This window comes from Rhipicephalus microplus, chromosome X, assembly GCF_043290135.1.
Source record: "Rhipicephalus microplus isolate Deutch F79 chromosome X, USDA_Rmic, whole genome shotgun sequence".
Classification (NCBI taxonomy): Eukaryota; Metazoa; Arthropoda; class Arachnida; order Ixodida; family Ixodidae; genus Rhipicephalus; species Rhipicephalus microplus.
The window spans coordinates 8,526,136-8,542,171 of record NC_134710.1 but is presented as its reverse complement, the minus strand read 5'-3'; the positions used below and the strand labels follow the sequence as shown (position 1 = coordinate 8,542,171).

The following is a 16,036-nucleotide window of genomic DNA, read 5'->3' as shown; positions in this document are numbered from 1 at the left end:
TTATTACAGCTGGGTCAATACTGGATCAGGTAGCAGCAAGATTGCTCTTCATTATACGTGACTGGATACTTTTCATACTTGTTTGAACATGCATTATATAGTCTCTCCTGGAAATAAAGAAATTTTACAGAGCTCCACAACTCAATCCTTTTCTTTCACCGAGTCATAACTATAGTAAAAAAAACATTTCAGCAACCCATGCTATTCTTTTGGCTGCAACAACACTTCAGTGCGCTATGCCAAGAGCACATGCAAGAGGAACCATATGGCTCTTCTTCGTGAGCTTCAGTGTGCACAAAAGTTCAGTTATTTGGGATGCATGTCGCTTCTATATTCTTATACCAGCCTAGCCGTGCGTTCCAACATTGGTGACCCAGAATTATGGAGTAGCCGCCAGCATTGAGTATCAACATTGCTACGACTTTGATGTCCACGACGAATACCACTATGTCATAAGCAGTCTCCCGTTATCCATAGCCAGTGAAATACAGGATCTTTTACTCGACCCAACTGCTGAAAAAGTATATGCAACTTTAAAGGAAAACCTCGTCCACTTTGTCGCTCCCCCTGAATTGCAGGGCCTACATCAATTGGTTTGGCACACAGACCTCAACGACCGTACTCCCAGTGAGCTGGCACATGTACCAACTCCGCAGCGAAACACTGCAGGCACAGCATTAGTTCAAGAACTCTTTTTGAAAAAGCTGCCTTTAGCTGTCCGCTTGGTTGTCGCTGCGTCTAAGCAGAAAGGCTTACCTAGTGTCATTTAGCTTGCTGACCGGCTCATGGCAATCGCCAAGCCCACATCACTGGCCACCGTGCGAGCCCAACAGGCTCACAACGAAATTCAGCAAATGCGTGAAGATTTTTCTCAACTCACCTAGATGTTATCAGCTTTGCACACAAGCAGGAAAATGCAAAATTTAAGCGACCCAAACACGTCGCTATCCAAACCTTGGCGAGAAAATACCGTATTTAATCGTGTAATGTACGCACTTTTTTTTTCTAAAAAAAAATCAAAGCAAAGTTAGGGGTGCATTTATTATGCTGGAAAAATTTTATGAGAACTTTTTCAGTACGAGCAAAAAAAATGCGTTAATGCAAAAAAAAAGTTAGGACACTCAGCTTTGTTGCACTTCACTCATCTTCGGTGGTTGGAGCCGCTATCTTCTGCAAGCTGTTCCCGCGCCGCCTGTGCACGCAATAGAAGCAATTCCCGGCTATCTTTTCTTGCAATCGTTTAACTGCAACAGTAGTATCTGCTGTGACCTCGAAGGTGCCCAGAAGAGTGTGCTACAACACCACGACGCACTTAGCCAACTTGGTGACAACCTCGCACGACGACCGCGAAGTCACCGTAGACATTGTAGCAAGCTACCACCGAAGCATCAAAACAAACCATCGATAACAAGATTAACGACAAAATACGGCAGCCGCCTTGCATGCAACCAAAGTGATAATTGGGGACCATGTTGCAGAAATATCTTTCTTGGGCGGCAAGCGATTTCTTTCTGGTTTTCCAGAAACCTGCGATGCGATGGTGACAAATGGCCCTTCGCGACAGCAAATCCTGTCATTGTCACTCGAAAATTGCGTACATGTGGTTGGGCCTTAAAGTTTCATATTTGCAGGAAGTGACAGTCGGTTGGCGTGGAAAGTTTCGTGACCTTCACTCGCTGTGTGCTTGTCGGCTGCAATGTCTGGAAACACTCGCACCATTCGTGAACCCAGCTGTGAGACATAGTTAGTTAGAAAAGACTGGGTACGTGCCACGCACAGATAGAAAGAAAAACTATACGGCGCGTGGCAACGGGCGAAGGGGGGAGAGGAAGTGAGCCGAGGTGGCCAAGGGGGGGGTCGACAGAATAATAAAAAACAGAAGAAATCCAACGAACAAGGAGGTGCCAAGTGTCGGTTAGCGGGACTGCAGCGGACGAATGTAGAGGGTGCATTTATTACGGGGAGGAAATTAAAAATTCATATTTTAATGAATGAAGTAGTGGGTTCGTTTATTATGCATTTATTATGCAAGTAAATACGGTATGTGCTGTTATCATTGGCAGTTTAGAAGTGCTGCGTCTAACTGTGTTTCACCCTGCACGCACTTGGGAAATGACTGTATTAAGCACCAAGGGTGACCAGTGCTTCAGCATCATATTCAAGTCGTCCTTCAGTATTCTTGGTTACCAACCACAACAATGGGGCTCATTTCTTAGTCAACACAGGCACCAGTATGAGTGCGAAACCCTGTGACAAAGTGAAAGGAAGAACCCTAGTACATCGCCACCACTCCGAGCCATCTATAACAAAGTAATAAGAACATACAGACATTGTTTGTTCATGCTGAACTTCAGTTTGAATAGAACGTTTAAGTGGGTGCTCATAGACGTGGATGTCAAGTCTGCCACTGACTTCCTGCAACACTTCAGTCTGTTGGTTGATGGTCAGAACAAATGGATTCAGGATCCTTTGTGACAGGCAATGGTACAAGACAAGCCGTTTCCGCACTCTCCTACCAGCCCAATCTTACTACGTCCGTAGAAACGCGCCTCACCACCGTAGTACAAGAGTTTCCAAAGCTGACGCAACAACAGGTATTCGCCGAAGTGAAACACAATGTTCAGTATCACACCGATACCACAGGACCACAGGTCTATGTGCGGCCACAGCGTCTTTCACCCAAGAAGCTACGGCTATGCTGACAGGTGTGTTTTCGCATATGATGGAACTTGGCATAGTGTGCCCTTCATCTAGCCCATATGCATTGCCTCTTCCCATGGTCCCCAAATCAACAGGCGGTGATTAGCATCTTTGTGGGGGATTATAGGACACTAAATCATGTGAGTGTACCAGACCGTTACCCAGGATACAGTCCAACGTCCACTTTAGTCCCCTTATTATAGGCTGTTCAAGGTGGTGAAACGACGAGAAAAGCACATTACGATCGACAGAGATGGCCGACATGACGTGGTTTCACTTGACCAGAAAAAAACAGTGCCCGTGGATAGCAACAGTGAAGTACGTGCATCATCTCAAGTTCCACAACCACAAGGACTACCAGCAGACCAGACTGAGCAGGTCAAACCAGTCATTGAAAAGTTCCCAAGAAGTGGACAGTGCCCAATACCTCTGTAGCAAATCAACTTATGAAACGCAGCTCATCGATGACCCTTTCACTAGGAGAGGGGAGAACTGTAGCGCTGTAAAACGGTGCTTCCATGCACTATGCCAAGAAAGTATGCACAAGGAACCACACGACTTTGCTTGGTGAGCTTCGGAGTAAATAAATGTTCACTTGTTTGGGAGGCATGTTGCTTATACTCTCTTAGCAGGGGTGTAACAGCCGAAATGGAATTTGGAGCCATTTTTAAAGCAGCAAAATGTTAATTGTGGAGCACTAAAATCCAAATTCGGAACAGGTTACGAGAAACAAAACATTCATTTTTCTTCACGAAAGACCAAATTTGGAGCAGTAGAAAGGAGGAGCGTCTCCATGCAGAGAGAAGCAGATCGGCATTTGAGAGAAAACCAATACTTCACGGGAGCCTTTTTTTTTTTTTGCTCTCTTCGCGTTCAAGTGCCTCGTTGAAAGGAGAAGGGTTACATGGCAGGGACGGGAAAGGGGAAGCATGGCACCGGCGCGTGAGAGAGAGCCACTCTCCGCGACAGCTCTTTTTTTTTCCTCTCTCTCTTTGCACGCAGCGTCGGAAGGAGAAGGATCTTTACGTGGCAGAGGCGGGAAAGGGAGAAGCATGGCAAAGGCGCATCGCAGATTGGCATTTTAGAGAGAGCAAACGTTCTACCGCAGCCTTTTCTTTCTTTTTCCTTTCCTTCGCGCGCAGCGTTGATGTCAAAAGTGCCGCCGCGGAATCTGGCGGGGTGCTAAGAGCATTTTCGGCGCGCGGTATGTTCGAATTTACCATCGCAAGTGCTTGCATGTTCGAATTACTGGGCGTTTTTGCCCATTGGAATACACATAGCTTTGACGGAACCTCATCGTGAGTTTGAATTAACCGGAAGTTCGAAGTAAGCGTGCCCGAATTAATGAAGTTAGATTGTACAATGAACTTGGATGTAACGAAATATCAGTTATTAAAAAGTAAATGAAAACTATCCTTGCATTAGATATAGTGTTAGAAATAAACCTTTATAATAAATTTTTGGACATAACGAACTTATTCCCGCAAAAGACACAATTGCTATAATGAGGTTTGAGTATACAAACTATTCAACATGCCCTCAATCATGCAGTGTGAGTATGAACCCCCTTTATAAGAGACATTGATATAAGAGACAAATGGGGATAAGAGACACTAGTCTGCCTACAATAAAATACGGGTTGATAAGCAAATGCATACGAGGCACCCTACTGGTACAAGACATCCCATATAAGAGAAAAGAACTGCTGCCCAAAGCATGCTTTTTCTAAAGGGGTTCAACTGTATTTGAACCACCCCACTGAGCAAATAATGACAACATCCACATTAGCATTTGCCACGTCCGAGTCTGCGAATACAAATTTGGATCTGCCAAGCTGGCAACCTTGAAACTGAGGGAATTCATAGGGGTGGCGAAAAAAACAAACTGGCACACAGACTTTTTTTTTTTTTGTGCTAGAAATGCCACTCACTGCTCTAAGTTATTGGCCAGTAACTTTTTCAGACGTCAGTGATCCCACTATACTCGGGGACAACTTTCTGTGGCATTGCAATCAAGGCTTCAGAGCCGAACCACGCCATTTTGTCAGTGTCGCCACGCAGCTCTAAGTAGTTCCACAAAAAAAAATTTTGTAAGTGTGTAACCTAGTCATTTAAAAAGGGGCAGTTAATATTTTTAGCTGTTTACTAAGTATTACCACAAAGTTACTAATAATATGTGAAATAACGTTATATTTTTTTATTTTCCAGGGTTCCTATAGTGGTATTATGTGATTATTTAGTGATATTATGGGAAACAGCATTATATTGTAGACTTCTCGGGGGTTTTTTTTTAGTTGCCACGTTTCCCACTGCTATCATATCGACTCCCTTCCTTCAATATATCCCTTCAAAAAAAAAAAAATGGCCTCCGCATTGCCAGTGCGCTCTTTCTCCTGTTGTTCGCCAATTCGCTCACCGCACAGGATACTCAAGAAGCTTGAGTACCAATAGCTGTCGAAACAAACCAAGAAATTGGTTGGCAACGTGTACGCCCAAGTGAGACTGATGCAACTGGGACTCTCTGTCCCTTCCGTGTATCATTCAGTTAGCCAGCTTACTAACGTGAGCAAGCGTACTCTCACACGACTCAAGGTGGATGTTTTAAAGTGTACCAGGAAGTCTCTCAAAGCATAGAAGGCTTCGTTTCACAGCTGAATCACCAGCAAGAGCTACTTGAAAGCCAAGAGTGCAGCGGCAAGATAGTTTTACACTCTCTGCTAATTTATTTTTCAACTTTAAAACCAGTGCTAATTGTGTAGATGTTCAGAAAGCATGACATCTTACAGACGTGCAGGGTTTTACATGCTTTCCTGTTCTAAGTAAGTAACCTAACAAGTGAAACATAGGATTGCTATCCTGGGGTGTACATATCTGGTACGATGCAGTATCATGAGAAATGACCGCATGCCGATACGGTTTTAATGAATTGATTGATATGTGGGGTTTAACGTCCCAAAACCACGATATGATTATGAGAGACGCCGTAGTGGAGGGCTCTGAAAATTTGGACCACCTGGGCTTCTTCAATGTGCACCTAAATCTGAGTACACGGCCTAGATCATTCGGTTTTAATGAAGGAGACGGAAACGGGCAGAGGTTGAGATTGAGCACAAGATACGTGGGTTCAGCAGCGGCGCGAGGTCACCGCTATACGTTTTCTGAGCTGCGGAGTGTGTGGGCAGTGGGCCAGCGATGCCCTTTTGATGCCGGCATAACTCAATGCAATCCAAACTGAATTTCACTTAGCGCCGCAAGGTGTGGGAACTGCTCTTCAGTATATCGCACCCGTCATATGTAAGCACATTACTTGTGTCTGTTTTCAGCTCTAAATAAGTTTACATATCAGTGCACGCCCTAAAAACTGCAGCACTGAAAATATTCACATCATTTCTGAATGACACAGAATGACACAGTCAAATTAAGCACAGGGCATGAAATGCATATGCCTGCGTGCTCGGTAATTGTGGTTTCCCGCGAAGCGTTTGAGGCTGCGGCAACGCTTTTTTGTGTTGAAGTTGCATCGTCCCGCGAATAGGTATCTGCTGCGGTTGTGGATTAATGGCACACGGCTCAGTTACTTCACCTGGTTGATCGCGTGTCGCAAGTGCCCTGACCTAATGGGAATATATCTTACACCGTGGATTAGGGTTAGGGTCTGTGCGCTTGGATTGATTAATAACACAAACTGCAGATGGCCAACGTGGCCGCCATTTCTCACAGAAATTAGCGCAACTGAGAAAACTTTGAAGCTAGACGGGCATTCTGGTGTATCGTGCCACAATTTCAGCAAATTTCATGGTTTTGGCGCAACTCAGCGCAAAAATGGGGAATTGTGTCAAATTGATGCGATCGGCACAGCTGTTGCAACCCTTTCTTAGCTAGGCCTAGCCAAGTGTTCTAACACGGTCAAGCGTGGATGGAAAAACTTTGGCCCCACTCACCTGAGCCAGAGCCAGAAGTGGTCATCTCAATCATGTCCTTGATGGTCTGGCCAGGAGGAAGCAAGATTGGCTCACTCTCCAGGCTCGTCTCCATCTCGTAACGAAAATGGCGCCTCCGCTGCTGCCACAACTGGTACACCACCATGAGCACCACGCACACAAGGCATATGGGGCCTCCAATGGCAAAAGCCAGCTCATGTGTACTAGGCCAGGACGAAGCCACCACTGTATTGCCTGCCACAGTCCCACGCACTGTTAGGCACACTAAGACGTCAAAGGGCTTGGTATCTGTTCCTTACAATAATGAGTGTCATTTCTTTTTTTTTTTTAATCTACCCATTGCTCTATTCAGCTATTGCGAACAGAGATGAAGTACCCAAAATGCCTGCCTAATAAACAACAAGTAGTCATAAATACAGCATGTGCCAACAGTTATGCATCATGTAAAAACATTTTGCAATTTTGAACAAGTGCACCAAAGCTGTTTCTTTATCAACAGCCTGTTCTATACCCCAATGTCTGAATGAAGCACTTTTTTTTCAGATATTTCAGATTCTTTGTGCAGCAATGTCAACACTCTAGATGACAAAATCGAGTAAACAAGCATTTGATTAAGCTTAAATATTTAAAAAATTTTGTGAAATAAAAACTACTTTAATGGCCTTTTTAGTAAGTTCTGTAAGATGTACAATAATTAATACAAAGAAAGGCAACTCAACAAAAATACATAAATGTTGAATTCCATGTGACTAAACTAAGATCTGACAAACTCAATAACAACAAAGGCCTGAGCTACGAACCCATACACAGGTGCAAGAAATGCATCCGATACTTGGGTAATCAGAATCTCTTCAATCGCAATAGCAATTAAAGGTCTCGCACGGACCACACTGCACCTAATTTACGACACCCGATTCTACTTACTTCCCGATCTTAATAAATTTCGATTCCCCAACAGGTTCTCAAAAGGTTCAGCATTGCCACCAACTCAAATTGAAGTGACCATAAAACGGCATTTTTACATGTTAGCGTTGAGGTGACAGCACCATCAAACAATCCCACCAGAAGTTGAGCGAAGCAGCTATGGGCAATTATGTGCAACCACCCAGCACCTTGACTCACTGAACGCACAGTCGTCGCAAGTGACTGCAGCGCACCTGACGGCTTGAGCTGTGCTACCCTCACGATGGCCTCCTGTGGCCTTGCCGTCAACACTACCAGGCGTTCCAATTTTATCCTCCTTTATGCTGACAATCTGCAAATGCCAAGAAGTATGCCGACAAACTTGAGCACTTGAGAACAATCTCCGATAAGCGTAAACTTGAGCAACGTGGTGGTGTCTTCAAGGTTGAAGCTACCGCCATGGATGCCCTGGTGTTGATTCAGTAGCAAGAGCCCGACACTCACAATTACATAATAGTGAAATAATACACATATTTTATAAAAATTCTATGATTGTCATGTTCATCTCATTTTCACACAAAACCCTATTGCAAGGCAGAAATACTTTACCACATCTGAAGTGACTAATTAACAAAATGCGGTTGATGCCTCTTTTTGGGAACACGAAAGTGAAATGTGTCCTCACAGATGTAGTTGAGCAGTGATTGTGCATTGTTTCGCCACAAGTGCGAAGGAATGAATGCTGCAGTAACGAATTGCAATGTAATGTGAAGAACGGCAAGCTGCTGGGAACTTTCAGCGCACACCTCAATCAGAAACATGCTCGAAATTAGCACACACAGGACGACTGCAGACAAACAATTGACACGATTCTTACTTCCTGTGAGAGCAGCTCACTCCTTTCGTAAATACAGCCGCAGCATCGAACAAATTGACATTCGTGCTCTCTTTAACTACAGCAACTTTAAAGCGAATTCAGGGTAAAGCACAAGAAGCACAAATCACCCAAATCCCGAGATAAGCGCACACGCGAGTGAGCCACCACGCTAGAGGGCATCTATACACACTTTGACCCCGCCGAACACACTATGTGGAGGCACGTGCACAGTGACGCGTGTGGTAGCGCAGCACGACAACCTGAGCGCACATGCCCAACGTGCACTCGTCGTTCCATCTTGCTACAGATTACTAATATGCGCTGAAGTTTCCGAGCTCCAAAGACCACCAGCATGGCGAATATAAATGGTTCACCGGTAACATGTTGGAGAGGGGTCACTCAGTGCTGTAGCGGCTAGTGTCGTGCGCTGAGGAGTGCGAAGTCGCTGATTCGACGCCCCGCTGCAGAACTTTTCCTTCTTGTCTTTCACTGCAATCTGTTGGTATATATTTTATGGCATATCCGTTACGGAAATACAGTTCACGGAGTGAGACGGTGTGAGAACGAAGTAAGATAAGAAAGAATTTATTTGGGGAAAACTAGGCACACTTTACATTCAGTGCCTCAAAATGGCAATGGTTACAATGAGCTAGAAACATGCCAACACTATACTAATACACAAGAAAGGAGATTTAAAGACTTAAAGCACTATGAGCCTATCGGCATACTTTCAGTGATATACAAAAAAAATACTTAGGAAAGTTATCTCAAATAGAAAAAGAGAAACACTTGACTTCAAGCAATAAAAAAAAACAAGCCAGGTTCAGGAAAGGCTACTTTACTATGGATAACATTCATGTGATGAAACAGAAAATGGAGAAAGCTGCTGAATACAACAAACCCCTTTATTTAGCCTACACAGACTACGACACCAAGTGAAAAAAAAATGGACGTGGACTGGCGATACAATCCAAAGAACAGACATCCAATGGACAGTAAGACTTACAGAATTGTTACCAAAGCCTAGTTAGGCAGAAAGTTACTGACGAAATGAAGAAGTTCACAGGGTTAACATGAAACTGGTTCACATATGATAGGGCAAACTGGAGATCATTTCGAGAGGCCTTCGTCCTGCAGTAGACTAAAAGAGGATGAGAATGATGATAATAATGAAGTGAGATGAGTAGCGGCTTTCCACAAAAAGACATTGCCCTGCTGTGCTTTCATTCAAATTTTGTCATTTCCTTGTTACGGCAATTCCATTTTGGCATACCAGTGATGCAAGATTTGCTCACTACAACTTTCCCAGCTACTTGCATGTGGCAGACCTCAAGGTTCGCTGGCTACCAGGCTGTTTTGAGAGACAAAAGACAGCAGGTCCGAAAGGAACACTTTTTAAAATGAAACATCCTTTGTAACTAACCATTTGTACAGGTTAGTTACTTAAGAGACCAAGCGTCATTGCAACAGTAATGTTTGTTGTGTCGTGGCCTCCCGGTGTATGCCAAGTATATGCTCGATGCACTGTTATATGTTCGGCACCTCGTAGTTCTTGTGGCGGTGTGCAAGTTAACCAGGGCCCGACGATTAAAACAAATAATAACAAGCTAGATACTGTGGCAGCAGCCGTTCAACATCTTGAAGCGAATAACAAAGACTTTATTGAATTTATATATAAGACTTTGCAGATCTACACCAGCCTCGGGAATGACTTGGATCAGTTGACTAAGAGAATACGTGAAATTGAAACAAAAATCAAATCGCTGCCTTCTAAACAGCCTGCTTCAAATGAGAATGCTCACATGTCTAAAATTCAAGACAAACTCGCTCAAGGTGGTGGAACATGTTTTTTGGCATTCATGATCCGAGCCATTGGAGCTCTCGTAGTACCACCTTCAAGCCTTTTGTACAGAAAAGCTTGGTGTTACTGTTACCTCCGTTTCCAGAGGTGGGGGCATTTTTCGAATGGCAAGGTGCAAGTTATCATTGCCAAATTTTATAATGAAAAAGTAGAATCCATCCTTGGCCTTGGCTAAAAGCTCAAGAGCACCAATTTTAGTCTGTCAGATGAATACTCAAAAATAGCGGGTCAAAAGTACCGTAGACTATGGCAGTTTTCAAAAATGATAAAGATAGCGACCGTATCCAGCAGTCGTACAACAAACTGCACATCTGGCGATCGGGTGGTGCATGTATTTGAACCACCTGCTGAACGACATAATTCTAATCATAATGCATTTCCAATCATGCACTACCACTTTTACCAGGCCTGAAATGATTAGATGACATCTGTTACTTACATACAAGCATAAAAAGTGTTAAGGCCAAAAGCGTCGCACCTTCCTGTCGACTCATCTAGGGCTTCATACATGCTTCAAGGAAACGGGGCAAGCCCTATACCCGCCATGTATTTTAGGCAAAGTTTATGTACTTTTTTTCTCCATAACCGTAAGAGTTACAGTAATTATTTTACGATCATTGTGATCATAAGCCATTCCTCCTTTTTACAGAAACAGATTTGGTGCTCAATATTGCAACGCTAATTTTTCGTAATTTTTTTTTACTTTAAGATACCTAATTTTCACTCTTTATTGGTTGATTGATTAAGGGGTTTAACATCCCAAAACTACCATATGATTACGAGAGATGCCGTAGTGGAGGGCTCCGGAAATTTCGACCACCTGGGGTTCTTTAACATGCACCCAAATCCGAGAATAGGGCCTACAGCATTTTCGCCTACATCGCAAACGCAGCCGCCACAGCTGGGATTCGATCCCGCGACTTGGGAGTCAGCAGCCGAGTACCTTAGCCACGAGACCGCTGCGGCGGGGCAATCACCACTCTGTAATTGCTAGTAGATGTCGTATTAAAGAAGAGCACTTCCTCACACAACAATACCGCTTCAGAATATTCCCTATTACGTTATCTAAATACTGGCCAAAATCTACGATTCTATGTAGGGTAGTTGCTAGGAACATAAGTACAAAGAAAGCATGTTTTAAGACAACCGCATTTAAAGCTAAAAATGTACATTTCACAATGACAAGTTACCAGCATATTGACGGGCCCGTTCAATAGACAACAGCCAGATACTTATCATGAATATAATTTTTTTTCTTTTTCTGTTGAAAAGTGCCTCCTTTTTCACCTGCTATGCTACCCTGTCAGCAAAGTACTGTGAACGCAGGTCAGGACCGTAGGCCCTGCACTGTGCAGGGCCCTGGCGAAATTCCGAAGGAGTTCAGCACATTCACGTAGGCTACAGTGCCATCATTAAAAGTGAGCAGAGCATCAAGAGTGCATAGTTTAAGTGTTTGGTGTCCGAGAAATAATGTTATCTGGAGTGAGCTCCCATGCGACAATTGAACGACTTGTTTGGGTTTTCAGTTTTTCCAGAGAAATTTAACAAGTAATCATGAATGATCTCGTTCCGGGATAATTTAGCTTAACAGCCTCAGTAACAGATGCTGGAAGGCGTTGCTTTGCAACGAATGGCTCACTATTCAACTGGGCTTTGTTGAATTTACACCAAGTTTTGGCGTCCTTCAGGCAAAGGTCGTGGGATGTATTGATGCCATGTGAAAATATGTGGCCCAGACAGCTTTTCGCAAGTCCTCGAAGCTTACTATTACTGCTAAGGGCCAGAAGATAATAGTTTTGGTGCTTAACAATGAATGCACTACTAAGACGTCCCTGGCTAGATAGAGATTTCTCGACAGAAAGCTTGATACCTCTGCTTTTTTTTGTTTCTAGCCCAATCTTCTCTAAACGGCCGAATGCATTCCAGCTTGCAAACAGTAACCTCTTTATAAAGCTATGATGCTTGAACTGCAAGGAATCCCTCTCTACGGGCATGGCAGGCTACCACATGAAGTTGGAAATATGTCATTTCTAGAGAGAAACTGATACATATAAACTACAGTTTACTCCTACTAAATGAAACTCTATTAAATAAAATTGCTGCTTGAATGTTGGCCCTAATATGTTTGGTTTAATAATTGAATAATATACCCCTGTTTATCTCTCAGTAAATGAAACTCCTCCTAAACAAAACACATTTTTCTGGTCCCTTTAGTTTTCGTTTAAAAGGAGTCTACTGCACTGATTGTGGTCCAGGTTTTCCTGGCCGCAGATTTCAAATATTGCAAAAAGAAAAAAGAATGATTTTGAGTAGTTTTTCTTACCCTGTCCCCTTCAGAGAAATGTGGCCGATTGCATTTCTGACAACCACATTCTCTCTTGCGAATTATGCTAGAATTTTTTCGATGAAACATGATTAACAGAAAGAGTAGTGGAGTCCTTGCTGTGATTAAAAATAGACTGATTGCTTCCCCAATCATTCACTGATTATTTTTTAAACTTGTATTTATCTCTCTAAAGTGTATTAATACTAACATTATTGCTCGTGTCCTTTCGTACACCCAACTTGGGTGATGGGCTTGCTGACGAATTTAGTTGACTACTTACTGATGTGTGTACGCATTTCCCGAATTCGGTCCTGATCATTTTTCGTGATTTTCCGACTTCCCAAGTATCAACTAGGACACAATCTGTCTCAGCAAGTGATATTCTACAGACTTACCTTGACTTTCAGCTTAACTCCTCACACAACTTTCGTGATCCACAGGTTCAACCGCCAGCATTAATAATCTGTGGGGTTTAACGTCCCAAAACCACCATATGAATTGAGAGACGACGTAGTGGAGGGCTCCAGACATTTCGATCACCAGGGGTTCTTCAACGTGCACCCAAATCTGAGCACACGGGCCAGCAGCACCTTCACCTCCATTGAAAATGCAGCCGCCGCAATTCGATCCCACGACGTTTGGGATAGCAGTCGAGCGCCATAACCACTAGACCACTGCAGGGCGGGGCACAACCGCTAGCAAACACATAATGACGTTTTTTCTAAACTATTTCCCTTTGGCGGTCTTGCTGACCATGATAATATTACTGGATGTGTTAACTGTATTTTTGAAAGAAAAACCATCTGGGCTGAGCAGCTGTTATAAAAGGACTAACTTTGATCAAATAAATCATAAATTAGCCTCTTTCTGAACAGTTCTGAACTGAATGTCGATTTCGTTCCACTGAGATAAACTGAACGTAGTTCAAACACAACTCCTTATCAAGCACATTAACTCATTAGAAGACACACACCAATCATATCAATTATGAGCAGTAAAAGTGCACCTTGGTTTATCGAGAAATTGCAAACAGCCAATAATAGGACAAAGCATTAGTATAGGCTGGCAGCTGCTAACAACTACATGGGAAACCTATGAGTGTGATAGGAACTACCAAAGAATGCTCAAAACTACATGTCATTAGCTTTACAGAATCATCTTACTCTATATGCTAATAACCCCAGTAAATTTTAGGGCAAACCCACATTCACATTTTGAATCATCCTTAACAAATTCCAATGGTAATAGACTCGATGATATCATTTATAGCAATGCTTTCTCATGTTTTTACTCAAGAAGTCCTTCCCACTTGTCCAGTTCAGTTCATCTAATAATTACTCTATGCCCCCGATTGTCACAAGTGAAGATGGCTTTCTTTAGTCATTAACTTACCTTAAGGATGCTGCATCTATAAAACCCCTAGATTTAATAGAAAAATCCTCAATTTATCTTACAGTACTTATCTAATCTTTTTTGCAGTTTCTTTGCAGCCATTATCATGCGGTTCGACCCTTCATAACTAGCACATAGCTTATGTTACATTAATCTTCAAACAGGTGTTCGCTTCGATGCTCTCCACTGAAAACCCATTCAAATGACTTGCACTTTCTAAAAGCTCCTCGTACATATTATTCACTCATAGATCATCAATTGTCTCAAACATTAGAACATCCTGCTTTAACAGCAACACGGTTTTCGCGAAGGATCCTCTTGCAACACTCAACTTGCAGGATTTACTCATGACCTCTTTGCCTTCATAGACACTGGATTAAACGTTGACATCTTGCTTCTCCCCTTCTGGAAAGCAATAGATTGCGTCTCTCACCACAGATTACTACTCAAGTCAACGCACCTCAACACCATCAGATGGTTTCCACTCGTATTCGATTCACCTCCTCAATGATGCAAGTCACATCTTGTGTACAAGGGAGCATGCTAGGCTCTCTGCTCTTTCTAATATTCATTACTTAGCTAACAGCATTTCTTCCAAACTTATACAATTCACCGACATCAAAAACAACGACGATCATTACAATCTGACCTCGATTCCATTAATTCTCGGTGTTCATCATGGCTAATGAAGCTAAACACTATAAGGCTAAAGTTGTCTCCATTACTAAAATTCTAGCCACCTACTGACCACATATAATCTTAATGACACACCCATAGAGTCAGCCACTTCATACAAGCATTTAGGATTTCACCTCCAATCTGACCTATCCCGGACCTGTCATGTTGATTACGTTCTTGCAACTGTTACCCACTATCTTGGTTTATTTAAAACATACTCTGTGTCATGCTCCTGTGCAGGTTAAAACTTAATATATTACCTCAATTCGCCATGAGATGGAGCAGGCTTCAGCCATATGCGACTCAAGACAAAGATACATTGTGGATAACACAAAATCTTCACAGAACCGTGCTGCTTCTCTAGTATCGTTCTACTAGTTTCACTGCCTAAAAGCTTGTGCAGGTCTTGACAACCTTTACAATCACCGTAAATTTGCCCGCCTGTTTTTTTTTTTCACAGAATTTATTATCATCCCTTGCTTCATGAAGATTTCTTTCACTCACTCTAAGCCATCTTTCCACACCATGATCACCCTCTCAAGATCAAATGCATCCCAAGCCTTGCTTTATTTTTTACTAATGCATTCATTCTATGATGAGGTGGAACCAGCTGCCTCGTACAACAGAAACCAATATTTCGAAATTTAATGACCATCCAAAGAATGATAAAGCGTAGTCTTCATTTACCTTTTGTTCTGTTCTTGATTACACATTTGATTTTTTTTATTTTGTACTCTGTTGCTATGTTATATTGTATTGCCCTGTTATGTTTCTCTTTCCCTTATGCTTAAACGAGACTTGTCTTCGCATTTTTTTTTATGCTTGCAATGTATCCTTTTTTCCTACACCCCCTCTAATAATACCCACCCAGTGAGGGCGTTTAAAGGACCCCCGACACCCAATTGGGAAACTTGAGATGTTTGTGTTGTTTGAGAGTCCTTGCAGATGCCCTTTTGACCAATTATTAGTGATGAGCATTGTCCTGCATAAATGGTCTAGCGGCTAAGGTACTCGGCTGCTGACCTGCACGTCACATCCCGGCTGAGATGGCTGCATTTTTGACGGAGGCGAAAATGCTGTAGGCCCGTGTGCTCAGATTTAGGTGCATGTTAAAGAGCCCCAGGTGATCAAAGTGTCCGGAGCCCTCCAGTGCGGCGCCTCTCATAATCTTATGGTGGTTTTGACACGTTAAGCCCCACATTTCCATCTATCTAGTGATAAGCGTTGCCTACAAGATATTTTAACATGGTTTTAAAGTAAAGGTGAGTGCTCATCTCAGTTATCATCAACAAACGACAACTTCTATGGTTTGATGTAGAGAGAAGCTCCGCCTGACATTTCACGAGTAAGGAGAATACT

The 16,036-nt window shown here is 42.8% G+C and overlaps 1 protein-coding gene across 3 annotated transcripts in view; it reads right to left on the bottom strand.

Annotated features, from left to right (window-relative positions):
- The window catches only part of babo (TGF-beta receptor type-1 babo), a 136,842-nt gene that overhangs the window by 60,940 nt on the left and 59,866 nt on the right, over window positions 1-16,036 (bottom strand). For all 3 annotated transcript variants that reach the window (XM_037426564.2, XM_037426565.2, XM_037426568.2), the window contains one exon: window positions 6,641-6,874. In XM_037426564.2, coding sequence (XP_037282461.1) covers window positions 6,641-6,874 — 234 coding nt within the window. The remainder of the gene's footprint in view (window positions 1-6,640; window positions 6,875-16,036) is intronic.